This window comes from Motacilla alba, chromosome 9 (genome assembly GCF_015832195.1).
Source record: "Motacilla alba alba isolate MOTALB_02 chromosome 9, Motacilla_alba_V1.0_pri, whole genome shotgun sequence".
Taxonomy (NCBI): Eukaryota; Metazoa; Chordata; class Aves; order Passeriformes; family Motacillidae; genus Motacilla; species Motacilla alba.
In genome coordinates this window covers 6,258,815-6,284,460 of record NC_052024.1, presented here as the reverse complement: position 1 = coordinate 6,284,460, position 25,646 = coordinate 6,258,815, and the positions used below count along the sequence as shown (strand labels likewise).

At 54.3% G+C, this 25,646-nt stretch overlaps 4 protein-coding genes across 16 annotated transcripts in view; 2 read left to right on the top strand and 2 right to left on the bottom strand.

Moving 5' to 3' along the window:
• Positions 1-605: 605 nt before the first annotated feature.
• On the bottom strand, positions 606-4,876 carry LOC119704756. The gene is made up of 2 exons (XM_038146429.1): positions 4,738-4,876; positions 606-4,108 (listed from the first exon to the last, which is right to left on the bottom strand). Exon 2 carries the CDS (start codon positions 4,073-4,075, stop codon positions 3,227-3,229), a length of 849 nt encoding a protein of 282 aa, XP_038002357.1. The 5' UTR covers positions 4,076-4,108; positions 4,738-4,876; the 3' UTR covers positions 606-3,226.
• On the top strand, positions 4,809-10,329 carry SCLY (selenocysteine lyase). 6 transcript variants are annotated; one of them, XM_038146415.1, is made up of 14 exons: positions 4,809-4,942; positions 5,576-5,664; positions 5,735-5,847; positions 5,936-6,036; positions 6,174-6,327; positions 6,610-6,737; positions 6,844-7,008; positions 7,319-7,425; positions 7,764-7,800; positions 8,141-8,224; positions 8,374-8,476; positions 8,659-8,734; positions 9,391-9,581; positions 10,085-10,329. In XM_038146415.1, exons 2-13 carry the CDS (start codon positions 5,615-5,617, stop codon positions 9,548-9,550), a joined length of 1,278 nt encoding a protein of 425 aa, XP_038002343.1. In that variant the 5' UTR covers positions 4,809-4,942; positions 5,576-5,614; the 3' UTR covers positions 9,551-9,581; positions 10,085-10,329. The 6 variants fall into 6 exon arrangements, with proteins under 6 accessions (XP_038002343.1, XP_038002344.1, XP_038002348.1 ...); XM_038146416.1 differs by having other exon boundaries at positions 4,888-4,942; positions 5,518-5,664; XM_038146419.1 differs by lacking the exons at positions 4,809-4,942; positions 5,576-5,664 and adding exons at positions 4,949-5,126; positions 5,518-5,575.
• Positions 10,330-10,881: 552 nt separating this feature from the next.
• On the bottom strand, positions 10,882-17,912 carry SLC35G2 (solute carrier family 35 member G2). 7 transcript variants are annotated; one of them, XM_038146422.1, is made up of 3 exons: positions 17,181-17,912; positions 13,342-13,415; positions 10,882-12,625 (listed from the first exon to the last, which is right to left on the bottom strand). In XM_038146422.1, the coding sequence occupies exon 3, from the start codon at positions 12,601-12,603 to the stop codon at positions 11,374-11,376; it is 1,230 nt and encodes a 409-aa protein (XP_038002350.1). In that variant the 5' UTR covers positions 12,604-12,625; positions 13,342-13,415; positions 17,181-17,912; the 3' UTR covers positions 10,882-11,373. The 7 variants fall into 7 exon arrangements, with proteins under 7 accessions (XP_038002350.1, XP_038002353.1, XP_038002349.1 ...); XM_038146425.1 differs by having other exon boundaries at positions 13,342-13,411; XM_038146421.1 differs by having other exon boundaries at positions 17,186-17,912.
• A 174-nt stretch (positions 17,913-18,086) lies between these two features.
• Positions 18,087-25,646, top strand: part of STAG1 (stromal antigen 1) — a 162,891-nt gene continuing 155,331 nt past the window's right edge. Inside the window, exon 1 of one of the 2 annotated variants that reach the window (XM_038146399.1) lies at positions 18,087-18,255. The gene's annotated coding sequence lies outside the window, so the exon portion shown is untranslated. Of the gene's footprint in view, positions 18,256-23,003; positions 23,020-25,646 lie in introns of those variants that run through there. The other variant, XM_038146400.1, reaches the window with a different exon arrangement.

Here is a 25,646-nt window from a genome sequence, read left to right as displayed (position 1 = left end):
ACAAGTATTTGTAGCCCCTGGGATGCACCTCGATTCACTCCTGCAAAAGCTGTTGATGCAAACATGCCCCTTCCAGCATTTCTTCCTTTCCAATTTCCCTTCCTTGCTTAAGTCCTGTGGTGCAAACCATCACTGTCTCTCTCTTGAACACAACTGCCCCTCACTCATCTCAAACAACATCCCTGAACCACGGTCAGGAGAGAACAGGCAGCAGTGGAATACTCATGCATGGGATCACACCAGGAAGGCAGGGAGGCTCCACCTTTGTCTCTGGTTCCAATCCCACCACACCTGAGGCACACAGAGTCCTCACAAAACACTGCCACCGTGTGCAGAGATTTTATTCCTCTCCCCTTACCTTCAGCTGCTCCAGGTTCCAGCATATTTGAAAAAAAGGGCTCCAAGTGGGCCCCTGTGCCAGATTCCCATTTCTTGCAGCTTCCCTACCATTGCCCCACACGGTCTGGACAGGAGCAGCTCCACCTGCATGCATCCCAGCTGCTCCTGCAAGGGCCTGGGAAGGAGAGCTGAAGCAGAGAAGATCTACTTTCGCTTCAGTTTCCTCTTTCCTCCCCCTTCAGAAAGAAGAAACAAAAGCCCAGAGGTATGTTATATTAATTTATTTGGGACACACCAAAAAGGAAAGTCAACAACTGTTAACGTACAAAAGTACAGAATCCTGGGACAAGATTTACTGTCCTGATTAAAAAGGCACCATGGTCCCAAAGAAGAGTAATCAGAATACCAGAATATATGATTTAGAAATTTTCCCCCTGTTGCAGCAGAAACAGAGCCAGGCTTTGGCTCTATCCACAGTCAAACCCAGTTAAAAAACCCAAATATGATTTTAATGTGATAAACTCTGCTCAGCCTGTACAGGATGTCGTGAAAAGAATCACAGCCTAGAAGTTGGTCAGATTTTTTTTTTTTGTCTTATTTTGAAACAGTGAAGGTGATTAATCACTAAATAGGTAACAAGGAAGACAGCAGAATGCTGACACCTGCGGCTTGACTTTCTGTCAGACTTTTCTGTCAGTTCAACTGAGACCAGCAGGCTGAGTGTGGGGCTTCTGAATGAAATGGAATTCCCTGTGGTAGACAGGAAGTCAAATTTGACAACCTTAAATTCCCTGAATCCTTGAAAATTATAAAGCACTATACAGCTGTGTTCCAAATCTGAGCCAACCCAAATGGATTTGCTTTGCACACAAGCATTTATACTGTCAGCTATATCTGTAATAAAAAGGGGGGCTTACAGCAGTTATTAAAAAACTTCTACTTTGGCGAGGTCCGAGCTTGGCTATATTCCCTGCTGAAACAGAGCTGCTGGTGTAGAGACCCAGTGAGAGGCTCAATCCAGCACCTCCGGGCTGGAAGGCAAATAGTTTAAACGTGACATAGTTTGCATGGGGAGGTCAGTGAAGCATGTCAGAGAGAGGAGATGGAGGGAGGCTGCGAAGCCTCAGGCAGCGGAGGCTCAAGAGTGCTGCTACCAAACCTGTAAACTACGAGTGGTGCAGAGCACGCGGCGGGCACTAAATACTTTGGAGCGACTTACCATGAAGAGCTTGTCAGAGACACAGAGCCAGGACCCCGGCAGTGAGGAGCACGGTCCCTGAGAAGGGACACGCAGCTCACAGCCAGACAGATCCGTGCCAGGTGGCCGAGGCTGGAGCCTGCCCGGGCAGCCCGGCCGGGGCCGCCGTGTCCCAGGGGACCGGCAGCTGCTCTGTGCTTCATTCCTCCTTTGGCACAGGACTTCAAAGCAGTCCGAGGACTGATTCATCAAAAGTAAATGAACTGTCAAAATTATTCGTACATGCATTTATTGTTAAAGGGAGCAAAAGCCAAAGAATGAAAGGGCACGAGTTAACGTCAGTAAATGATGTGCAGGACGGAGAGGAAAGAAACGGGGAAAAGCTGAGATACTGGAGTGGGGAAACCAACATTCACACTGGAAGGTAAATTTTAAAACCAGGCAAGTTTGCGCTCTTTCTACCACAGATCTTTTGTGGACAAATAGAGACTTGGGGGTTTTCCATTTTCAGTGTGGTCTGGCAAGGTTTGGGCATCTCACCAGAGAGATCTCCAGCACTGGGTTTCACTGGAAGTTCAAGTCTCTCACCTTTAAAAACCAGTAAAGCAACTCTTAAACTAAAAAAGTCACAGATACGTCACTGCTCAGGATGTACGTGGGCAAGAGGGTCACGCTTTGTTCAAACAACCTCCGGGTGGAAAACTACCATCTCCCCCCTGCTGGTCTACATACACCACCTCGGGGGTGGAAGAGCAAGCCCAGATCTGGGTGCCTGCTGCTGTGAACACCACAGCTACACCTGGGAAGGCTTATTCTTCCCTATGTCCTAAAAAGGCAGTATAACAGTTTATAAAATTACTCTCATCTTAAAACTAAATAATGCAATTTGCATTTTCTCCTATGTTAACCCCCTCCCCCCAAAGATAAAACATTACCACTTCATTTAGGATTCACACCCCAGATCCTAGATTAGGGACTTCATGATAAAACTCATCCAGTTATGGGAAGGTTTATCCTGATCGAGGAAACGTTGGTAAAATAGAATCTAGAATAAAACATTCAGAATCACCAATGCTTTAACAGCCAAAGCACTCCACTGTCTTCTGCCCTCTGCCTGCTCCTCAAGCAGGAGAGCAGTCCCTTTCCAAAAGCACAGCATGCCTCTCCGGGGCTGGTGACACACGCTGCAAACCCACTTCCTTCCTGGCAGAAACGCCAGCTCCCGCAGGAAGAGGCCAAGCATCTTTCACTCCCACTGCAGCCAGGGCTCTTCAGCACAGGGATTTTCTGTCAGCAACAAGTCCAAGTTACCACCCTGCAGTAAATCCGTGTCCTGATTCACGCTGTTAGGCCGCCACTGGCTCAGAAACGTTGAGACTTCCAAACCCCACGGATGCAGACAGGACCTTGGAAGAAGAGGCTTATGTGCTACGTAACCTTGGATCATCCTCTGCATTTGAGCCTTGGCATCGCTGGCTGCTGACAGCTCATCCTTCCAAATCCATATGGTTTAGTCCTTGCTGTCATTGTCATCATCCCAGCCCTCTTCCCTGGAGGCAGCATGTTCCTGAGCTCTGGCTTGAGGATCTACAACAATCACTTCCAATGGATGGTGGGATTTCAAACTTGCCTAACGTGTGCATTGCCACCTTGTACTCCAGCAGCTCTGCCCGCTCTCTGCGGCGGGCGCTAGCAGTTTTTCACCTTTTCCACAGTCTCGTAGAAGCCAGGCCTGACCCTGCGGATGCTCATCCGTATGTGCTCGCCCTCCAGGGGCAGGTCAGTGCCGGCAGCGGCTGTGGTGCAGCGGCGCTTCCGCCGGCCCCGCAGCGAGAAGGCCGGGGCGCCACCGTTCTCCTCCTCCACAGGGTACAGCTCGTCCACGCTTGTGCCCTCATCCGACTGCTCCTCGCCCTTGTACTTCATCTCCTTTGCCTTGCTGCTCTCCTTCTCTTCCCTGGCGAGCTTCCTGAAGTGCTCCAGACACTGTATCTTCTGCCTTCTCTCCATCATCTTCAGCTCCTGCTTCTCTGTGAAATCTTCATAGTACATTTTTCTCTCATTCCTCTGATCTTCCAGAAATTTCCACTCGATGCTGGTCATTTTTATCCCACTGTACTCCTCCAGTTTATCCCTCATTTGTGTGTCTGTACAAAACACGTCAAAGAGCTTCTCTGAACTCTCATTGAATCTGTCGGCTCGCTCGGAAAAAGCCTGGTTCTGTCTCTGCTTCCTGGTCTGGTACAATCGGGTGAACTCCTCGTACATTTTGAGGATGAGTTTCTTTATGTTCTGCGTGCCGATGGTGTGCAGGTTGCAGACCAGCCAGTGTTCCTGCAGGTGCTCTGCGAGCAGCTGGGCCGCGTCCTCCTTGGAGCGCTGGGCCTGGCCGGCCCTCTTGGGCTGCAGCAGGTACAGCATGTTCTGCACCACATCCTTCTTGGTGGGCAGCACGCCCTGCGCGAAGCCCGACGACTCCACGTACTCCACAGTCCCCAGGGTCTTCCGTGCCCTCACCTCGGTGTCCAGTGATTCCATCACTGCTCGGTAGTTCTGTGGTTACGACATAATCTGAAAGACAGGAGGAAAGGAGAGGAATGTGTCAAACGAGGCAGTTTTTTGCACGCAGCAGAAACAAGCCGATGTAAGCCGTGCCGAGGCCAATGGGACGCGGGGCTTTGCGGCGCTCCGCCGCCGTTGGACGGCTGCGCTAGCCCAGCCCATCCCAGCCCCTGTTCCGCGAGCCTATCGCTCCTCGGAGCGGCTCCCAGAGCCTAATACGGCGCGTTTGCGTGCGGGAATTCGGCTTTAATTGAGTTTTGCACTTCGCCTCGTCAGTTACGGCGAGGCGGGCACGCCGGGGCCGCAGCGCGGGCGCAGCGCCGGCCGTGCCCTGCCCTGCCCGCGGCTCCGCCCGCCTGACCCCGCGACAGCGCCCGAACCGCCCGCTCCCCCCCCGGCCCGGAGCGCGGCCCGCGCCGCCGCAACGCCCCCGGGGCGCGGAGCCGCGAGGCGCGGCAGCCGCCCTGGGCGCATCCCCGGGCGGCTCCCGCGCCTCGGCCCCACACCGGCCGCGGTACGCGGGGCCGCCTCCGCCGCGCGGCGCTGAGTCACGGCGCGGCGGGCCCCGGGCGCCGCCCGCCCCGGCCCCGAGCGGAGGTCGTCGCTGTTCGCCCCCGCGCCCCCTGCCCGGCGCTCACCGCCATGGCGCGGAGCGCGGCGCGGAGCCCGCGCGGGGCGCGGCACGGGAACCGCACCGACGGTGCCGCCGCCATCTTGACGAGGGGAAGCGCCGCCGCTCCCCGGCCTCGCGTCCGTCCCGGAAGTACCGCCCACCCCCGCGCGCCGGAAGCGCGCTGCTCACGGGCCGCGCCCATTCCGACCCGGTCCGCGCGTGAGCAGCGCGTGAGTGGCAGCCCCGCGAGGCGGGGGGGGAAGGCAGAGGGGGACAGGGGGCTCGCGCACCGCCCCCGGGACAACGGGAGCACCGTGCGCGCGCGGGGCCCCGCCAATGGGCTGGCGGCAGCGGATTGGGCGGCGCGGCCGGGGGAGCGGGGTGACGGAGCGCTTACGGCGGGGCAGCTGATTGGTCAGTGCCCTGAGGGGGACAGTGGCCAGTGACCTGATTGGTGGCTGCCTTGGCCGTGGGGCAGGCAGGAGGGAGCTGATTGGTGGGTGCCTGGGCTGTGGGGCAGGCAGGAGGGAGCTGATTGGTGGGTGCCTGGGCTGTGGGGCAGGCAGGAGGGAGCTGATTGGTGGGTGCCTGGGCTGTGGGGCAGGCAGGAGGGAGCTGATTGGTGGGTGCCTGGGCTGTGGGGCAGGCAGGAGGGAGCTGATTGGTGGGTGCCTGGGCTGTGGGGCAGGCAGGAGGGAGCTGATTGGTGGGTGCCTGGGCTGTGGGGCAGGCAGGAGGGAGCTGATTGGTGGGTGCCTGGGCCGTGGGGCAGGCAGGAGGGTGATGGGTGGTTGTGGTGTCCCAGGCAGGGCAGGTGCCTGGTCCCCCACGGGCAGCCGCATGTCTGTAACCCCTGATGCCAGGTTGGTGACAGCAGCCAGACGGTGACAGTGACAGCAGTGATGGGCGCAGGGACAGAGCCCGCGGAGGCGCAGTGTGACTCACTGGAGGGGTGAGGCCCTGCCCTGCCCTGTGCTCCCCCTGTGCCCCCCAGCACCGCTTATCTGCCCCTGCCCCTACAGGAGGATCTACCTGGACTACAACGCCACCACCCCCCTGGCCCCCGAGGTGGCCCAGGCCGTGTGGGATGCCATGTGCCGGGCCTGGGGCAACCCCAGCAGCTCCCACCCCGCAGGTAGGGACCAGGATGGGCCAAGTTGCCTCCTCGGGCTGGACCCCATGGTGACAAGAGCCTGCAGGAGCTGCTGGATCTGGTCCTGCAGGCAGCAAGGCGAAGGAGATCATCGGCAGCGCACGGGAGAGCCTGGCGAAGATGATAGGAGGCCGTCCCGAGGACATCGTCTTCACCTCAGGGGGCACGGAGGTGGGAGCAAGGGGGACCCCCTTCCTGGGAATCCCTGCCCACCACCCCGTCTCCAGCAAGCAGCACTGAGGAGAGTAGGGATGAAGGGCACTGTGCTCCTTCTGAGCCTCCGTTTTCCCTCTGCTTCCCTCCTTCAGGCGAACAACATGGTGATCCACACTGCCTGCAGGCACTTCCACGACAGCCGGGGAACGGGGGACAGCCGGGGCACACCACACATCGTGACATCGAGCGTAGAGCACGACTCCATCCGCCTGCCGCTGGAGCAGCTGGGGAGGGAGGGCCTGGCAGGTGAGTGGCACAGGCACAGATGAGGTTTGAATGGGGGACTTGTCTCTGCTGGTGTTTTCGGAGGAGGGCAGGATCCTGCATGCTCTGTGATGTTCCGCATTCTCCCCCTGGAGAAGGGCACCGTTTCCCCCTGTGGTTGCCCCAGGCTGGATGTGTTACCTCCCTGCTCTGTGCCTGTGCTCCCACCACCCGCACACTCCTGCCCTGCTCAGTGGGGCACGTGCAGCCCTGAGCGCTCACAGCGTACCCAGCCAGCCTCAGGGCTTGTCTCCTGGCCTGCAGAAGCCACCTTTGTGCCTGTGTCCCCACGGAGCGGGCAGGCAGAGGTGGACGATGTCCTGGCCGCCGTCCAGCCAAGCACCTGCCTGGTGTCCCTCATGCTGGCCAATAACGAGACCGGGGTCATCATGGTGAGTGTGGGTACAGAGGGCGATGGGGCGAGATACCCTCGCAAAGAGGCGGTGGCAGAGGGGAGCAGAAGGTCCCTGGAACGCAGCCCCTCCTCCCTGCCACCAGCCCGTCGCAGAGCTGAGCCAGCGCATCCGTGCTCTCAACCGGCGCAGAGCGGCGCAGGGTCTGCCCAGGATCCTGCTGCACACGGATGCAGCGCAGATGATTGGCAAGGGGCGCGTGGACGTGCAGGAGCTGGGCGTGGACTACCTGACCGTCGTGGGACACAAGGTGTGGCCCTGCTCGTGTGGCCCGGCTGCTGATCACCCTGTGTGACATCTCTGCTGGGGTGCCAGGGGGACTTTGGGTGCCCCACGCAGCTTGGTGCCTCACAGCAGCCACAGCTCTGCTGCTGGGTGGTGCTCTGCAGACAGACTTCACTGCTCTGGACCTGTCTGAGCGTGGGCAGCGGCTCTGAAACGCCTTGTGCCTGTGCGGTGGGCAGGGGCCAGCGCTGGAGGGTGCTCAGATCTGGGCAGGAGGGCAGGAAGCACTGTCAGTGCTGTCAGTGTCCCCGGGGTCACTGTGGCTGTCCCCACAGTTCCATGGCCCACGGATTGGAGCGCTGTACGTCCACAGCCCCGGCACCGCCACCCCGCTGCACCCCATGCTCTTCGGAGGGGGACAGGAGAGGAGTTTCCGGCCAGGGTAAGGAGGCAGGTGGTTACCTGGAGAGCTGGGCCCCTGGCTGGTGGCCAAGCCACATGGGCTGCCTTGTCTGAGCTGAGCTGGCAGCTGTGTCACCTGCCAGCCCTGGGGCGAGCAACCCAGCACAGCAGGGAAATGGATCCGTGCACGGAAACTCCCTGGAGCTCAGGCTTTGCCACGGGTGTAACCTCAGGGTGGAACTGCCTCCTTCTCAACCACCTCGGAGAGGTGCCCAGGAGCCCCTGCCAGCCATGAGGGGTCCCATGAGGGAATGTCTGTGTCTCAGGGTTGGGTTTTGCATCAGGAGAAGCAACTCACTGGTCCCTGTTCCCTTCCAGCACTGAGAACACCCCGATGATTGCCGGCCTTGGCCAGGTCAGTTGGGATGGTCAGGGTGAGTGGTGCAGACCCAGCACAGAGACAGCCACTTGTGTTCCCTGGTCATCAGGAGGGACAAACTCAGGATGTGTGGGAGGGAGGGTGAGCTGGGAAAGATGGTGGGGCTTTCTGATGCCAGTTGAAGGAGGTGCTTTGGCACGCTTGCTGTGGTTTGCAGCCCTGACAGTCACCCAGCTCACCTGGTACAGGGCACTGAGAGGGGACACAGGGGACCTGGCACTGCAGAGGCTGTTCCAGGCTGGGCTCACATCCCGGGGACCATGCACAGGGGGAGGTGTCCAGGGGTCACTGGTGGAGCCTGTGTGTGTGTTCTCAGGCTGCAGAGTTAGTGAACAAGAACTGGGAGGCCTATGAGGCTCATATGCGGGATGTCCGGGATTACCTGGAGGCCACGCTGGAGGTGAGCACATCTGGTCCCTTCCCACAGTCTCAGGCTGCAGGGTGTGGGGCCTGGAGCAGGGTGGCTATGTCCCTCTGGCCCTGCCCACCCCCTCACAAGGACAGCTGCTTGGAAACCCAGAGAGGTTCACAGCCCTCTGATTTCTCCAGGCCTCCTTTGGGAAGCAGAGGATTTGCTTCAACAGTCACTTCAAGGGCTCCAAGCGACTCTGCAACACCTGTAATTTCTCCATCCTGGGCCCAGGCCTTCAAGGTAGCTCTCACCCTGCCGCTGTCCCGTGATTGTTGCACAGAGCCGAGCACCTGCCCCTCACAGCACCCGTGGCTGGGACTGGCGGGCGCTTGGCGTGGCTCAGGCAGGGAGGTGAGGCAGGAGTAGCCCCTGGAGAGAGCCTTGGCACGGGGAGAGCTGTGCTTGTGTTGCTTGTGCTGCAGGACGAAGGGTGCTGGCTCGCTGCAAGGTGCTCCTCGCCAGCGTCGGGGCTGCCTGCCACTCTGAGAAGGGGGATCGGTGAGCAGACAGCTTTTCCAGCCCCTGGCTGTCTTCCCAGAGGACAGGAGTTGGGAGGGATGGAAACAGGACAGGGAAGGGGACAGTGGGTGGCTTGGGCAGCATCAGCTGGAACAAAGAGGGTACAGAACTCCTCCTTCCAGAAGAGCTGAAGGGCTGTGAAGGGGATTTTTGCAGGAGACACAGCTGGAATGCTCAATTGCTGCTTGGAAGGAGTTTGTCCCTCCCAGCTTTGGTTATCCAGCTTGGAAGTACTTTGAACTCCTGGCACTACCAGAAGAGAGCCTGCTTTGTGTCTTTGTGTGCCTGGCTCACCTGCTCCAGCCCTGCTTGGGTCTCCAGATGGCTCCTTTAGGGAATATGGGGACTGTGGGTGCTTTTGGCCTGATCTGGAGCAATGCCCTCTGGATGTGGCAGAGCTGCCAACCCACAGGGACACGGAACAGGCTCTTCCTAAAAGACCCAGATCCCCCATAGGGCAACAAGCCTAGTGGGATTGGGTGTCCCTGGAAAGCAGAAGGGGGCTGTGCAGGGGACAGGTACCCTGGAGTCTATCTGCAAATGTGATTGCTCCTGTGGCTCAGTGAGGCTCCCTGCTGATGTGTGGGGCTTCCTCGGCCTTGGAGTCCAACCTCCTCCTCCTGGCTGTGTTGCAGGCCCTCCCCAGTGCTGCTGAGCTGCGGGATTCCCCCAGAGGTGGCGCAGAATGCGCTGCGGCTGAGCGTGGGGCGTGGCACCACCCGGGCAGACGTGGACAGGGCTGTGCAGGACCTCGTGCAGGCTGTGGAGCAGCTGGAGCAGGACCAGTCCCCATAGACCCCTGAACTGCTCCACGGACACCACTCAGGTTCTTGGGGTGGGGCCCTGGGTGCGAGCTGCCCGTGCCAGCCTGGGCTCAGGGGTGGCAGGGGGAGGTTCTGAGGAAGGGGCTTGGCTGCTTTGGGGCTGGGGCAAGACTCAGCCCTGCTGCAGAGTGGAGGCTTTTGCAGAGTCCTGCTGTCCAGGGCCCCTGGCTTGCCAGATGTACCTAGCTGGGTGCCTGCACATGTATGTGTTGGCACAGCTGAGCCTCAGAGCTCGAGTCCCTGCAGAGGAACAGGCGTGGAAGCCATGGAAGGAGGAGCCTCACGACCTGGTTGCTTTCCACAAAGGAAGCTTTCCCGCTGCCTGAGCAGCCAGAGGAAGAAAGACCATCTGCCCCAGAGTGAAATGAGGAGTTGATAGAAGCGCAGCAGGATTCTGGGCTGGGAACTGCTCTGTCCTAACTGTCAAAGGGATTTCTGACTGGGGAGAGCTTTCCCAGCACTGCTTTGCTTTACCTGCTCCCCTTTTATTCTGTCCTTCCTACAGGGTGCAGAGCTCCTGTTGCCAGCTCCAACTGCTCAAGGAAACAGTTGTCGGGGCAGCTGTGACTGTGCCAGCACCTGAAGGACCCCTGCGTGGCCCAGGGGGTCTCTGGCATCACCAGCACTGGAGGACACGAGTGTCACATGGATCAGGAACGTTGCCATCTGGGCTGGCTGATGTCAGGGAACTTGATCTCCCTAAGTATTCATAGGAATAAAAGTAATTGCTGCTTCTTTTCACAAGTAAAATGTGTTTTCTGTGGGGGAAGCTGGAGTGGTTGGAGCCATCTGAGTGATGCCTTTTCCCTCAGAAAATGCTCACATCACAGAACAGAGGCACAGGCAGCTGGAGTGGGAGGTGCCTGCAGGGCACAGAGCCCATGGACACAGGTGCTGGCCTTTCTCTTTACAGCCTCATGTTAGAATAGCCAGGAATACTATTTGGGCTCATAGAGCCCTGGGGCTCTTGGCAAATCCAATGTCTTCCTGGAGTTTTTGGACCCAAGCACCCTGACAATCACTGATGCTGCCCGGCTGGTCAGTGTTACCATGCTGCTCACAGCTCCATCTCAAATGCATTCTTTTATTTCTCCCTTGGATGATACTCAAAACCTCCTTTAGAAAATACGGTTCCATAGAAGAGATTTTGGTCTGCTTCAGGGTTAGATCTTTAATCTGTCATGGACCGTATAGTTCCTGGGGACCTGTCACAGCTGTGGCACAACTGGAAATTCAGCTTTTGAGCCTCACTTTCCCCCACGGGACGTGTGGGCTTCCTGCATTGCTTCAGCCAGAAATTTAGCCACAAAGCACAAAAAGCTTTACTGACTTATTTATACACACAGGAAATGCAAGTTTTAGCCACAGAAATTCAGCATTGCTCCATTTAGAGTACGACAGCCAAAGCTTAAGAAGCATTACAGAGGAAATGACAATTTGGTTTGACCGTTTTAATGGTTTTGCTGCTCACCTTCCTACTACCACAGCACACATGAATGAGAGTCACTGTTGAGTCCCTCTGTATTGCTTTATCCAGAGAAGGTCAAGAGGAGTTTGGCCTGCATTTCAGTGGGCCAGCCCGTGCTGGCTGTGCCACTCTTTTGGGTATGACAAAATGGTTGTGTGCAGCAGAACAGATCCACCTGGCACGGGAGCCTGGAAATACCAGCATTGCTACATCAGCTGAGGAGTGAAATGGCAGAGAGAGGGCCTGGCCACTGGGCTTGGACGCAGCAGTTGAAAGGAGTCACTTCCACATGGTCACAGCCAGAATGAGACATTGAAAACTGACATTCATTTACTGGACAAATCCACAATCTCCTGATAATCTTGCCTTCTTAATTCCTTCCAGGAAAGCTTATAACACGCAAGGAAAAAAACACTCACCAAAATAAGCACTGCCCCAACCAGATCACAAGTGCCTGGGAAGCTGTGCAGCACGAAGAGCTGCAGGACCATGGCGATGACGATCTCCAGGTGCTGCACAGTGCTCACCAGAGCGGGGTGGAACTTGCCCAGGGCGTGGTAGACCCCCAGGAAGGCTGCAGTGGAGCACAGGCAGATGGCAAGGAGATAGCTCCAGGTTTCCCCGTCCAGTGGGACAATTGGCTCTTGGAGCAGGAACATGGTGGACACTCCCCACACTGTTCCCGTCCAGCTGAAAGTGAACAGCGCTGTCCACATGCTGATGTTGTCTTTGATGGACCTGTAGATTATCATGGAGAGGGCAGTGGTCAGACCAGCCATGACAGTCATGGTATAGCCAAAAGCTTCTTTCCAGGTGCTCAGCGAAGAGTTTTCCTCCTTAACAATGTTGGGGATCATGACCAGGCAGACCCCAAACACACTGCCCATGACAGTGAGTACGTCTATATAAGCCATTCCTTCATCTATGAGTAAAAAAGCCAGAATGGCACTGAACACCGTGGTGGTGGCCCTCCACATGATGGTCCCATTGCTGGGGGGCACTATGGAGAAGGAGGTGTAGGCACAGGTGATGGAGATGACATTGCAGACCCCGTAGAGGAACAGCCGGAGCCTGTAGCCCTGGGGGCCGAAGGGAGGCTCGTGGTGGTAGCACACAGCAATGAGGGACAGCACCTGCAGGACCGAGCGGATGAAAATCAGCTCCAGAGATGGCACTTTGGAACGGTCAGAAATTAGTCTTGTGATCAGAGCCACACATCCGTGAGCCACGGCAGACCCAAAAAGGACTGCCCACGTTTTCCTGGACTGCAGTACGTTTCCTTCAGGAAAGTGCTGGGATTGTCCAAGCTCATCAGGTTTCGGCAGTTGTGCTGGCTTGGTGTCTATTGTACCAAAAAAAGTATTTTCTCTCTTTTTCCCATCACTCAGTAGTCTTCTCTTAGGATTATCCTCCATAAATACTCCAGTATCTTCATTAACATCCTCACATCCCTCTTCTCCTGGCTGGGGATAATGAGAGGTGTATTTCACTGTTACTGTGTTGGGATGAATTTTCACTCGCTTTTTGACTGGGTATTTTTGGGATGGCGTATCCATTTCCTTAGAGAAATGCCCTGGTCTTAAGAAAAAAAATGGAGATGCACTGTTGTTTAATGAATAGTAAGAGATTCATGGATGTAAGTGCTTTTAGTGTTTACAAGCTATTTTTATCAACCAAATCTAAGTACTAGCAGCCTGTTCTTGGTTTTGCTTTAATTTTTCACTGAGTTACTGCTATATACCTTTGATGGCTGGGCCATTTGGATCTCCTTAAAAGTCAAACACAGCACTTCACTTTAGTCGCTAATTTTTGAGAATAACTTATTTTGTCATTATGCATGGCATACATAATGAATTCTAGTATATTCTAATAAGAGAGTTCTCTTGCTAAGCTTTTTACCCTGTGGTTATGCATTATTGTTGATGGCTTGCCAGTGTTATGGAGATTACAGGAGAAATTTGGCTGGAGAAGACGACAGAGTAACCCAGGGAAGTAGGGAGCACCCCCGGGCAAGTCAGCAGTTTGCATGTGGATAACAACACATCTTTGAACACAACTGTGACAGTGTGAAACCCTTCTGTATCCTCGGGAAGGCCATTTCCCAGCACACAAGCAGTGCCCGTGGTTCCTGCGGGGTGGGCAGTTGTTCAATAAAGGCAGGGGCACCTCGCTGAAATGACTGTTCTCACACCATCTGTGCAGAGCCTTCCGAGTGAAGAGGCAGCAGGAACAGGAGCAGGAAACCTTCCCTGCCTTCTCTTCACCCCAGCTAATAAAATCTTTGCAGACCTTACCTGTGACAGAGACATTCGATTCCAAGGCAGAGGGGGGAAACACCTCTTCATCATCCACGTCTTCGATGGGCTATCTAGACAGAAACAACAGCTGCTCTCAGGGACCAGCAGCGAAGGCTGCAAACATCTCAGCACAGAAAGCAAAACCCAAGGGAGGCTCAAAACCCAAACCACTTTAGATGGCGAGAAAGCAATCGGTGGCATCCTGTCAAAACCACTCCTCAGCCATCTCCCGGAATTACTGAGGGAAGCTGATCCAAAGAACAAGTGGCGGCTTGTGAGCACAAGGTTCCTACAGCTCGACAACAAGCCAGCCCAGCCTCCCATGGCTGCTGTGCTGCCCCACGGGCTGCGGGGGAGAGGGAGCCCCGGAGGACCCATCCTCCCTGCCCGGAGCAGCAGCAGCAGCAGCCTGGCCTCTGCGCTGGCCCCGCAGCATGGCTACAGACACTCCTTGTCCCCAGGGGGATAGCAGCGTCCCTGGGGGTCCTGGTGCCGCAAGACCGCAGCTGCTGGACAGCGGGCTGAAGGGCAGGACAGCAGATTGTCGGGAGATCACAGGTGTACGGGCAGCGGTGAAGCGCGGGCAGTGGTTCCTCACAGGGCGCTGAGGATACCGCGGCCGGTTCAGCCTCGGCATTTGCCGAGCTCGTGATCTGTGACAGCCAAGCTCTGCCTGCGGCTCCGGCAAATTAATTTACATGAGAATGGCACAGTGTGCCTTTATCCTCACAGGCTGAGTGTTCATTAACCCCCTGCTACACCCCAGCTGAGCCGCAGCCGACTCCCTGCTCTCCTCGCAGGGGACACGGGCGGGCGCCAGTCCCAGTTCTGGAGGAAGCAGCAGCACCAGTTTGGTCCTGCACAAGTACCAGGGGCTGAGGACCCTCTCGAGTCCCCCGGTGTCTCAGGAGGCTTTGCCCAGCGCTGCTGGTCACGTTTTTCTGCTGCAGACCCGGGCCAGAGCACACCCAGCACGGTGAAGAGCGCTGCGGGGTGTCCGTGGGCAGCTTGCTGGGCGAGGAGCTCGGGAACGAGCAGATGAACGCCAGCGAGAGTAAACAGAGCTGGGTGTCAGCTGTGCTAGTGGGCACTTCAGACAGCACATCCACATCTACCAACGCATCAACATCCACCAAATCTGCCCCAGGCTCACCTGCTGCCTTCACTTTTCCTTCGGTGAAAGCGTTCATTTCCGAATATTAACATGCAAATGCAAACCGCACTGAGCGAGCCCAGCAAGGCAGTGATTTTCACCTGCCCCGCTTTCCCTACCTAGCATTTTCATCGTGTTACAATCCACGGTTTCGCCTTGCAGCCTTGAAAAAATTAAAACTTTCTTGCTTTAAGGCACAACATACTGGATCGTGAATAATATAAATGGAAGGAAAAGAAGACAAAAGTGGACAGCAGGAATTATTATTAGATTGACAGCAGACCACTGGGTAAACTCATTCATTTCCTTAAGAAACAGCTGAGTAAACGCTGCAACTGTTGCTGAAAACAAAATCAAAACAGCTCATTTGTTACCATGAGCATACAACGGTAACTTTCTTGGTTCCTGGCTTTAGATTACGTTTTCTTTCAACAGAGAGTTGCAAATTCAACATAACAGTTTCAAATGTGGCCCCGGACCTGTGTGCGATGTATTCAGGGATCTCTCTGGAGGAAAACAATAGATGGTGAGCGTGGAGCTCAAAATGGCTGTTCTGCACAGAGCTGCTCACCGGGAACCACAACACTCGGGAGGCTGGAAAGTGGAAGGGCAAACACGTGCCGAAGGCAGGAGATGGGAAGTAATAAAGAACAAAAAATAAGTAACAGGAATGCTTACGCCAAGATTTCATTTTCCCAACTAAATACTGAGTGTGTGACAAATGTGATGCCAACCCTCCCACAGTACATTTGTTTGTAGTCTTTGGTGACCTCACTTTTCTTAACCAGTGAGATTTTCTATGGAGACTGAGATTAGGGCACATCCCAGATCCATTATGTGTGTCCCTGACAGTAATTTAAAATAGACAGAAATCAGCACAGCCTATACAGACAACTTGCTACTTCTCTTTCTGCCCGTGCCTTCTGTGGAAATGACATGAACTTTTTCTTTTTCCTTCATATTTGGAAACTTAACGTGGCTTATTTGCATTTTCTGCTAAAAACGCAAGTTGATTCTGAATCAAGTTTAATACACGGCTGAAGATGAAGAACTATGCAAAATTCTCAAGTTATATAACAAATATTCCAAATTCAGCCTGGGACTCCCATTTAAATTATCAGCTCATTGAAATCACTGACTGCAAAGTGTGAACCCTCTTTTCCCTGGGGGAACAAATAACCACTGTAGATGAAATAAATGGCACAGCTCATTGATAGAATACAAACCATGACTTCTTTTAGTAGAAAAAAACCTGAATACTCCCCTCCTTCCTTCCCTCAACCACTGCAAGTGCTGGTTAGCCAGGTAGAAATAGGTGATTAGCTGCCCCCTGACTGCAGGGGGTGGGAGCCTGAACTCTCCTCCTGTGCCTGAAGGAATGAGGGCTTTGAGCTCTGGTGATTCTAACCACCAATCTCGAATAAACTCACAAAAAAACACTTCTCTAATCTTCTGCCAGATTGGCTAAAATCAGTCAGGCTACTGAAGTGTTATTATGAAAGACTCACAGATGTGGCAATTCCTGCCAGGGATACGGAGTTGGGAATAAGTCAGCTACCCCTGCTTTCTGAAAGACAGGCTCCATAGGAATGCTCCTTTGCCTCTTCTGTAGAAAATCCCCCAGTCCTGAGCAGATCAGGCTGAAACTCCCAGAGGGCTTCGAGCAGTCTCTGCAGGATAACTACAGCCTGACAATTCTCCCTGAACATCACACAAAGCAAGGACCCACCCCCCCCCGGAAACCCACAAACCTGACTGAACTTGTGCCGCCTCCACTAAGCACATGTGTGCACTGACTTCTCAGCATAAGGGGTTTTCTTTTGATTCCTTATCAGGTGCAGGAAGATCTCCTAAAGTCCTATTTCAGCACCATTAAACCACCTGGAGATTCTTAGGTGTTTCATACTTCAGGCAACTGCACATGCCAAGGGATTTACACTCAGGTGGTGTATGAGTACCTTTATCTTTTTAGCCAGACTGACATAAATCAATTTGATTAAAAATACATTCCAAGAAACTCAAGTCTTTATTAAAATTTAATGAATAGCAAAAGGTATTTAAGAAAATGAAGAAGCAATTAAATGAAAGGAGTTTTTAGCACTTAAGCACAAGAGCAAGCATTATACACAAACCAGCAAACCAGTATCCCTTGTCTTAAAATTAATTGAGTCACATCCAGCAGCACTGCCTGAAGGAAGAGCCAGTACGACCTTCACTGAATACAAATCCAAACCCTACACTAAAGTCCCACGAGTTGTCAGTACATTTCTGATAATATTTTGCTACCCAAAAAACGACCTCCACTTGTGCTAGCTCACTGAAGCAACCTCATTTGATGGGATATACCTTTAATTCCCCTTGCTTTCTCTATTCTCTTGCTGAATATGGGCTCCATTTGCAGCCATTCCCATGAAAAAATACTATTTTCTAATTTCTCCATTCATGCCTGTTGCCTGCTGCAGCTCCTACCTCTGCAGCAGCAACACTGGCATTAAGTGATTTTGGGAGAACAGCCACTTTGCCTGCAAACTTCGCATTCCAAAAACCCTTATCTGAACAAACCCCTTCAGATAGCAATTCCAGGCACAGGGGAAAAAACAGAGAATACACTAACACTGAAATATAGTCCCCTACAGCCCAGGAAAACAGCTCAGTTAGATGTAAGAAAGGTTTTAAGAGGTACATTACAACGGGGCGAAGCACGAGAAGACACCTTCGGTCCATGACAGCAGATGACAGGTCCAGATTAGAGACACCTCACTCCCTGCCTTGGATCCTCTCCCAACAATCTGCAAGCCCCGGCAGCCGGCGCTGCGAGCGGGGCGCGCAGGAGGCGACAGTCGCCTGCCAAGCGAGCGAGCCCGGGAGCGCCGCGAGGAGGGCGGCACCAATCGCGATGGCAACTGTCGCCGATAAGAGGGCACTCGTCAGAGGACGCGGGGCGTCTCCATGGGAACGCCGGCAGCGGCTGCAGGAGAGCCCCTCCGGGCAGGGGCGGGCGAAGGGCGCTGGCTGCCCGGGCTCGCTCCTCGCCGCGCCGCGCCCTCCGCGACCGCCCCCGCCATGGCGGAGAGGCCGGCCCCGCTCGGTCCCGGACACATCACTGCCACCGCCCCGGCGCCGCGGGGCGCACCCGCCGAGGCAGCGCCGCGGGCTGGGGAGGCGCTCCGGCCAGGCTGGGCCCTAGCCCCGGTTCTGTCGCGACAGTCACGACCCCTTTCCCCTGCCCGTGTCCCTGTCCCCGCCGCTTCACCGGGCCCGAGTCAGTGCCCCGCCCCCGCTCTGTCGAGACAGACACCCCCTCCGCCGGTGCCTGTGTCCCCGTCGGCTCTGTCGCGACAGTCGCCCCCCGCCCCCCCCGGGCGGTGTTTGTGGGCACGCGGCGCACGCGCGGCCGTTTCCGCGCGAAAGACGTTTTCCCGCGTGCCTCGCGCGCCGGGGCGGGGCCGCTCCCCCTCGTTCCCGCCCCTTCCTCTCCGCGCGGCGCGGCCGCGCGGCGGCGCGGGGCCGGGCGCGCGCGGTGCGGCGGCGCGGGCGGCAGGGGGCGCTGCGCGCCCGGCGCGCGGGGCGGCTGCGCCGTGGCGGGTCGGAAATGCCGCCAGGTGGCGGTTTAGGATCGCGGCCCCGCTGAGCCCCGCGCGGGCCCCGCCAGCGCCGCCGCCCCGGCCCCGGCCCGCGCCCGCCGGACCCCGCGCGCCGCCGCCGCTCCCGCAGCGCTCCCGGGGCGCTCCCGGGGCGCCGCCGCGGCGCGGCCCGAGGTGAGCGCGGCGCGCGGGGAGGGAGCGCGCGGGAGGCGCCGATCCAAGATGGAGGCGCGAGGGGCGGGGGCAGCGGGGCCGGGGCCGCTCGCTCGCTCGCTCGGTCTCCGCGGCGGCCGGGCCGGGAGCGGGCGCTGCCCGTGCGAGGAGAGAGGAGAAGGGGAGGGGAGGGAAGAGGAGGCGGCGCGGGGCGGGGCGGCTCCTGCCGGAGCAACGGGTCCCCCGGGCGCGGCGCTCTTCGCCGCCATCTCATTGTCCCCGCCGGGGCTTTGCCGGGGGCGCGGGGCCGAGCCGGGCCGGCCTCCCCCGCCGCCGGGCCTGCGCCCCGCTCCGGGTGGCGGCGGCCGCGGCGGGCCTGCGGGGGCGACGGGGGATGCTCGGGCGGAGCGGGGGTGGCGCTTCCGCCGCGCGGGGCTCGGTGGCGGCGGCCCCCGGCCGGCCCCGGGCGGCGGCGGAGGAGGGAAAGTTCCGGGAGCCGGTGGGCGGCCCGACCCGCCTTTGGCCCGGCCCGGCCCGGCCCGCCGCCGGGACCCAGCCCACGGGAGCGCCCGGGCCGCCCGAGCGCCTGGCCGGAATCCAGGGGGGCCAGGCCGGGGTGCAGCCCCGGGGCCGGGGACCCCCGCCCGCCGCTCCTGTTGCTCATCCCCGAGTTTCCAGTGCGGTGGCACCGGGGCGAGCGGCCGCCCCTTGGCTGGCCCGGGGGACGGAACCGTGTCACGCAGCGGTGGGGCTGCCCCGTGCTTTAAATGGGAAAAGCAGCGCGCCGAGCCCCGGGGATGGCGGGACCGGAGCCGGGATCCAGCGATCCACGGCTCCGGGAGCAGCCAAGTGCAAGCAGTGCCTTGTGGTCGCTGCTGCGAGTGGGGGAGAGGCACAAGACCGGGCTGGGGTCCTGCACTGCTGGGCTCAAACCTAGCAAAGGTTGTGCTTGGAGCAGTGGAAGGCTTCGGTGGTGGGTGCTGGTCACTTGGTACCTGGCCCATCCCGGGAAGGGGTGGACAGCTGCACTCTGCTTTCCCTGTGTTCCTGGGATGGAGCAGGGAGTGTGAGCAGTGGCTGGGAGGAAGCGTGACTTGGGAGAAAGAAAATAGTTGTAGTATCCATGGAGAAACTTAAAGGGACACGACTGCAATACCAGTGTCAAAAAACTTAGTTTCTGGGAAGACAGTGTGAGTTTAATTAAACTGAATCGAGCTGCTTTGTAAGTATTGATTATTTCAGTTGCATTTCACGCAGTTTTGTAGCTGGGTAGAGTTAGTGTAGGATAGCATCTATTGTTGAGGTTGCTGAGGAATAAAAAACTTCTCCAGATCACACCACCAATGCAACTGTTGTTAAACTGTGTTCTGTGTTTGGTGGGATAGATGACATTAATGTCTGGGTTCAGTAACTTTTCCATGTTATTCCACTAATGAAAAAGGAGAGGTGTGAGAGAAGGATCCATGGGAATTCTTTGGATCCAAAGCAGTTTGGTCTTGCCTAGTGCTGTAGCAGGGTTATTTGATGAGTGTTTGTACAGTGTAACCCATCCACCCTGCAGAAATCACTGGGCCACAAGGCAGTGTGCAGGTTGTCTGTCAAAAGGTGTTCTGACCTTGTGAAGAAGTTCTTCCTGTTACAGAATTAGGAGCCAGTTTATTCCTTCTTTGTGTTTTTTTTTTTTCTTTCTGACTCAACTGTGATGACTTTTTGTTGGAAAACTTAAGAAAACACATGTAGGGGTGCAGAGGGTTTTGAAATGACACACTAACCCGTGATGCAGCAGGATTTCCTTGTGAGCAGGAGCAGGGGGGCTGACTTCAGGGTTGTGATTAATCTGAGAGGATGTAATTTTTACTGGCTGCTCAACAGAGAGTGTGCAGTTGAAATTCTGTGTTGCTGCTGCTGATGGACACATGGATTTACAGTGAGAGTGGGGAGTGGGAACAGAGCTTTCCTGGAGCTGGGTGAACAACTAACGCCAGTTCTGGAGGTTCAGAGCACTTCATCCATCTAGAGGCCCTGTGTCCAGAGGACTGCAGTCCACGGCCTCTGGAGCTTCCTAACACTTTACAAAGTGCTGGAGTTGACTGGTTCACTGAGGGACAGCATTTCTGGCCAAGTGTCCCACCCAGTGTGCTGTGGTCTGAGGCCGTGAGGGCAGCTGAAACCCTGCTGCTGGAGCCGTGTGCCTGGGGTCTCTGAGCTTGTCACCTCCTGTTCCTGTCCACAGCCTGCCCTTGATGTTGTGCAGACTTGTACGTGACTTCTTCTGCAACTGCAGTGCACCTTTGGAGAGTTGAGAAGGTTTGTGAACAGTATTAGAGCTCATATTTGGATGCAATGACAAAATCTGTTCCTTGGGGCAGTCAGAAACTCAACAAGTGAATATTTTTCATTTGAAAGAACAAAATGTACCTCGAGTTTGTGCTGGTGACTCTGGAATCTCTCGTTTCTTTCTCTTGGTTGTAAAGACATGCCCTGGTACAAGTTGGCTAAGTACTGGTCATTTAAATACCATTTTAGTGGGCAAGTGAGCCCATAGAAGGGTAAGGATGCAGTGAGAGAAATGCTGAATTGTGATGACTTTCTAAGAAGAGTCCTTTCAGTGGGATGAGAACATGCCTTTATGGTAATACTGTGGTTTGTTTGCTGGTAACACGAACAAAAGCCTCTCACACGCTGCTGAGAATTCCAGAGTGCCAGATCTGTAATTACCACAAGACCTACTGAAAGAGGCAAACTCTCCTGAAGTTGTGCAGGAATGTTAAAGGCAGAATTCAGCTGCAGCACTGCTGAATGGGTGATCAGCCTCTCTGGGATCTCCCCGTGCTGCACCTTGGAGTTCTGGGATGAGGCTCTGGCTTCTGGTGCTTGGAGTCAAACCCAGGTGGTGAATCTGGTGCCAAGATAAGGAAGTGCATTATCTCAGTCTGCTCTGTTGACTTCAGGACTTAAAGTGCCAGCCCTGCAAGATACTTCCTGCTTTCTTTAAAGTTTTGGGGGTTTACTTGTAGTCTCTCTCATTTACCAGTGGAGCTCTGAAACTCCAGTTGCAGATTGTCATCTCTTGCTTGCAATGCCACTGTGTCTGCTCATTTGGCCAAAAACAGAAAGGACTTGAACTGGTTTTTGTTCTTGGAGAAGAAAGGGAAATCCTACAAAGAGAGTTGTGGTTTCATGAGTGGATAATTGTTTTGTTGTTTCTACCCACGGCATCCAGGGATGTGCAGTATTTTGCTTTTCCATGCTGATGTAGTTCAGTATGTGATCAGAACACAGAAACCTATTTCTTTGTTCCATTAGAAAAAGATGTGGTTTAGAGAGTGTTACTATGACCTCTTGCAACTTTTCAGTCCGAACAACACTTTCAAAAATAAGTGTTGTTTCGTGAAAGTGCGCTTTGTTGTTTTTTTTTAAAGGCAGACCTCACCTTCAGCTTGCTGTAAGAGCTGAAAGGAAGGAGCTGCAGAGGGAATCTTGTCCTTAGTTGTGGCTTTGTAGCGATGTGCTAATTTAATTTCTGACTTGTCCTACTGGAAGTTGAGCGTAGGCCATGGTTGCAGCGCTTGGCAGCTGCTGTGTCGCTGAGAGAATACCCAGGAGCTCAGGTGCTCTCCCTGTGGTTTGAAGGATCTGTGTTCCTGGCTTTGCCACATTTCTTCATTTGCATCCCTGGAGGCATTTTATAGTTGGGAAAATGCTTTTAAATAATAACAGTGTGCTTGAGATAGCAGCATGCCTCTGACAAGAGATCCATCAGGGCCCGAAGTGTCGCCTGGGTCCTGTTCTGAGCTGTAGGCATGACATGAACTTGGTAAATTTGGCAACTCTGCCTTAATTTTGGAATATCTGGGGAGAAAATGTCTATTTATAAAGGCAGGTAATTCCATAGGAAGTACAAGTAGTGCAGATACAAGGTTTTTCATGCCTTCAGGCCCCTGACTTTGGTGGGTGCTGCTCTCTGTGCCCAGAGCTGGGAGCACTGGCTGGCCAAAGCTACCAGCACCTGGCCCCTGACCTGCTGCTCATCCTGCCCAGAGGGGATTTGGGTCTTAAAAGACAAAAAAAGGCTTCACATGGTGTGGTGGGACAGGCTGTCAGCCACAGTTGTCACCCTCAGTAGATATGAGAGTGGGAGTGTGTTGTGAGCTCCAGTCACACAGTTATTAATCATTTCTCTCAGAATTAGGAGCAGAAGGTGGGATTCTTGAGCCTGTCCCCCTTCAGCTGAAGGGCAGGTTGTTTCAGGTGGTTCCCAAAAGTCATGTTTTACTAGAAAGCAGCATGAGGGACCATCCAGCCAACTGTGTTCCTTGCTGTGCAAGGTTTCAGCAGCAGATATGTTATTTATTCTATAAATAAATATAGTTAGTTTATATTCTGTAACTCTGCAAATAGCAGGCTTGTATTATATTGGCAGATGAGTTTCATTAGCTGAATGAAAACAGTGCTGACAGATTGTTCAGCTCATAGGAAAAAGGTATTTCTTTGTAGAGTTACTTAGGGGTTATCCTGTGTGTCAGACATGTTTCTAAATGTCAACTATTTTTCTACAATAAAATAATAAAAAGCAAAACAGTTAATCTTGAATACATTTTTACATGCTAAAGCATACCATGGGGAGGTGTTTTTTGAAACCAAAATCCAATAACAAGCTATCTGTTTGCTCTCCCCCACATGAGGGTTTCTCTCTCTCCTTTTAGGGTTAGAATCCCCAAGGACCTGGAAGATACCAACATGTTTGTGTTTATAAGTGGAAAATGAAACTTCATTTGCCAACGGGTAATGAATGCCACCTGAAGTGCCTGCTCGGTGTGCCAGTTTTGCATTGTTAATTCCTAGATCTGTTCATTAAGCCCGCCTGAGCTGGTTGCTGCCAGTGGAATTGCTCGGGATGGTTGAGCTGCTCTGCCAGGCTGCCTCAGCTGAGAGGAATCCGTGTCTCCTCAGCTGTACAGCTCTCCCTTCCCTTTGTGCTGCTGCTGCCTTGACCTTCCCTGGAGCTGAATTCCCTGCCAGGCACACTGCTCTGCTTGGGAGGGAGGTTTTTCTGCTGCTGAGGGAATGGAGTCAGGCTGTCAGGGTCAGGAGTTGGTAGAGCTGATGCAAGGTCAATGGCAGGAATACTTCTGGAGAAGAATGGTCCTGGAGATGGGGGTCCTTCAGATGAGAGTTCAGGTTGGCTCAGCTGCGCGTGCCTGTGCTGGGTGTGGATGTTCAGCCATTGCTCTGTGCACGGCTGGCATTCTGCGGGTGACTCTCACCCTCACTGGCTGCCCCCTGCCAGCTCTGCTGGCTGCAGCCTGGGCTTGCTCTTCCCTTCCTCGGGGCTGCTCCTGCCCTGCCAGAGCGGCCGGGTGCCACCAGCACATTGCTGGCATTCTGCTCTAGCTGGAGGAGTGTCCCAGCGTGGCCTCCAGCTCTCGCTCACGGTGTCACGGGGTTGTTTGGGTTGGAAGGGACCCTACAGACCACCTTGGGGACACCTCGTGCTCCAAGCCCTGCGTTCCTTGGACTCCCCTGGGGCCCTTCTGTGGTGGCAGAGAGGAGCACTTGGTTGCTCTTTGTCTCCACCAGGTCACCTGTCCACGCGAGGTCTCTTGTTGCCATGGCAGCCTAATTTCTTTAAGGGCCTTTTCTGAAGAATCTTGTTAAATGTCTCTTGGAAATTAGAGCAGCCTTTGTCAAGTACAGTCCACTGGTGTAAGGGAGGGCCTTGTGAGAAATCCTCTAGATTTGTAGAACTTGACTTTCTTACACAAAAAGAAGGTTGATTTCCCTGTCTGAATGCTGTAGTTTATTTAGTTGCCTGCAGATCTGTTTTCTAGAATGGTTTGTTCTAAACTAAGCTCACTAGACTGTAACATCAGTGTTAGGTGAGAGAGTAAACATAACTATAAATTATGTTCAAGAGTAAGCACTGATTCCAGCAGTAGAATTTTATTTTGAAGGCTGGTTTTTTCTAGTTCACTTATGTGGCTTCTTTGGTGTCTGATAGTTTTGTTTTTCCCACATCCTTACTTCAACGGGACTTTGCTTGTGAGAGAGGAATTAAACATCTCTCTTCTAAGAAGTGAATATTTTTAACAATAGAGAGGTACTTACATATTTTGGGATCTCTGTTTTCCTGAGTTCGGTGGAAATTGGTCCGTGCACTGATAACTATTGATAGTGGAAATGGAGAAAAGGACAGAGAGAAGGAATATGCACAGAGTACTCTCCTGTGGGCCTGTTCCTGTTGGCTACTGGGCTTAAACAAACCCAAACAAATGGTTGCAGTGATACTGTAAAACAAATAATGTAGCACAGGGAGCCGGGTCAGCCCTGCACAGATCATCCTTGCGCACAGAGCTGAGATTGGAGGGGCTGCCTGCCTTTGGCTGCCTCCAAACTGTGCTCAGCCATCTGTAACCTTTGTGCCCTGCTGTACAAAGTGCTCTGGGAATGGCAGTGAGGGTGGAGAAGGAGAGATCCAGGGGGAAGGAGGGAAGCTCATCCCCAGACTTGGCCACAGCTTTGGGTAGCCTGCCTTTGCGTCTCAGATCCTGGCTTGTTTATTCTTCACCTCCTTTCACTTCCATGATCCCAGCGTTTCCCTTAAGCTCTTTGATGCTTTTTCTGTTTTAACACTAGCTGATTGTTCTGCTTGTGTTTACATAAATCAAATAGAATTCACCTGTAATGTGTCCTTTCCTATCCCTCTGAGAAGGGTCAGTGCAGCTGATCAGAAGAAATGGCATCATGTCTGTGGGTTTGTGCATCTGTTTTGCTTCAAAAGTCAGAGTGACTTTTTTCTTTTTCTTTTTTTAAAATATCTTTTGTTTCTGTAAGCTCCATTTGCAGCAGTTTTCTCTGACAAAGCAGTAAGATGAAACTGAAATTTAATTCCTGTTTCAAAATGGTCTAGGGAAGTTTTCAATACTAATTATTGTGCTGTTGTAAAAGATACTGGACATGCTCAGAACCTGGAGAGGTGTGTTCTGATATTGAACTGTTACGCTCCGTTTTCTTCCAAAAGGAACCAGAGAAGCTGCTTGTTTTTGCTTTGCAAGGGAAAGTTTTTACACACTCAAGATGGTGTTGGTGGAGCTATCAAGGGCAGAAAGCAGTGGTGTGGGAGCTTATGTAAATCCTATTGCCTGACCAGGTAATGCATCGGGAATTTCTTGTCTTGGAGGTAAACGTTTGTGAGTTCCAGAGCCATCAGAGCTGGGAGGACAAGCCTTTTCCACTGGCATGCCTTTTCTGATTCCTCATTGCTGGTTGTTGCCTCAGAGCTGTTGGTGTCCTGGTGGAAAGCTGAGAAGGAAAGGCAAGGGCTGAGAGATAAGGCTGAGGGATAAGAATCGAGGGAAGCAAAGTGTCACATTTGAGGAGTTGCCACTTGTAGCTGCCATTATTTCTTGGAC

Bases quoted from the DNA above. Each gene is read 5' to 3' on its own strand.
- LOC119704756 (XM_038146429.1), bottom strand. From the start codon at position 4,075: ATGGAATCACTGGACACCGAGGTGAGGGCACGGAAGACCCTGGGGACT.
- SCLY (XM_038146415.1), top strand. From the start codon at position 5,615: ATGGGCGCAGGGACAGAGCCCGCGGAGGCGCAGTGTGACTCACTGGAG. The intron at 7,009-7,318 runs GTGTGGCCCTGC...CTGTCCCCACAG, and splicing joins TGACCGTCGTGGGACACAAG to TTCCATGGCCCACGGATTGG. The intron at 7,426-7,763 runs GTAAGGAGGCAG...GTTCCCTTCCAG, and splicing joins GAGAGGAGTTTCCGGCCAGG to CACTGAGAACACCCCGATGA.
- SLC35G2 (XM_038146422.1), bottom strand. From the start codon at position 12,603: ATGGATACGCCATCCCAAAAATACCCAGTCAAAAAGCGAGTGAAAATT.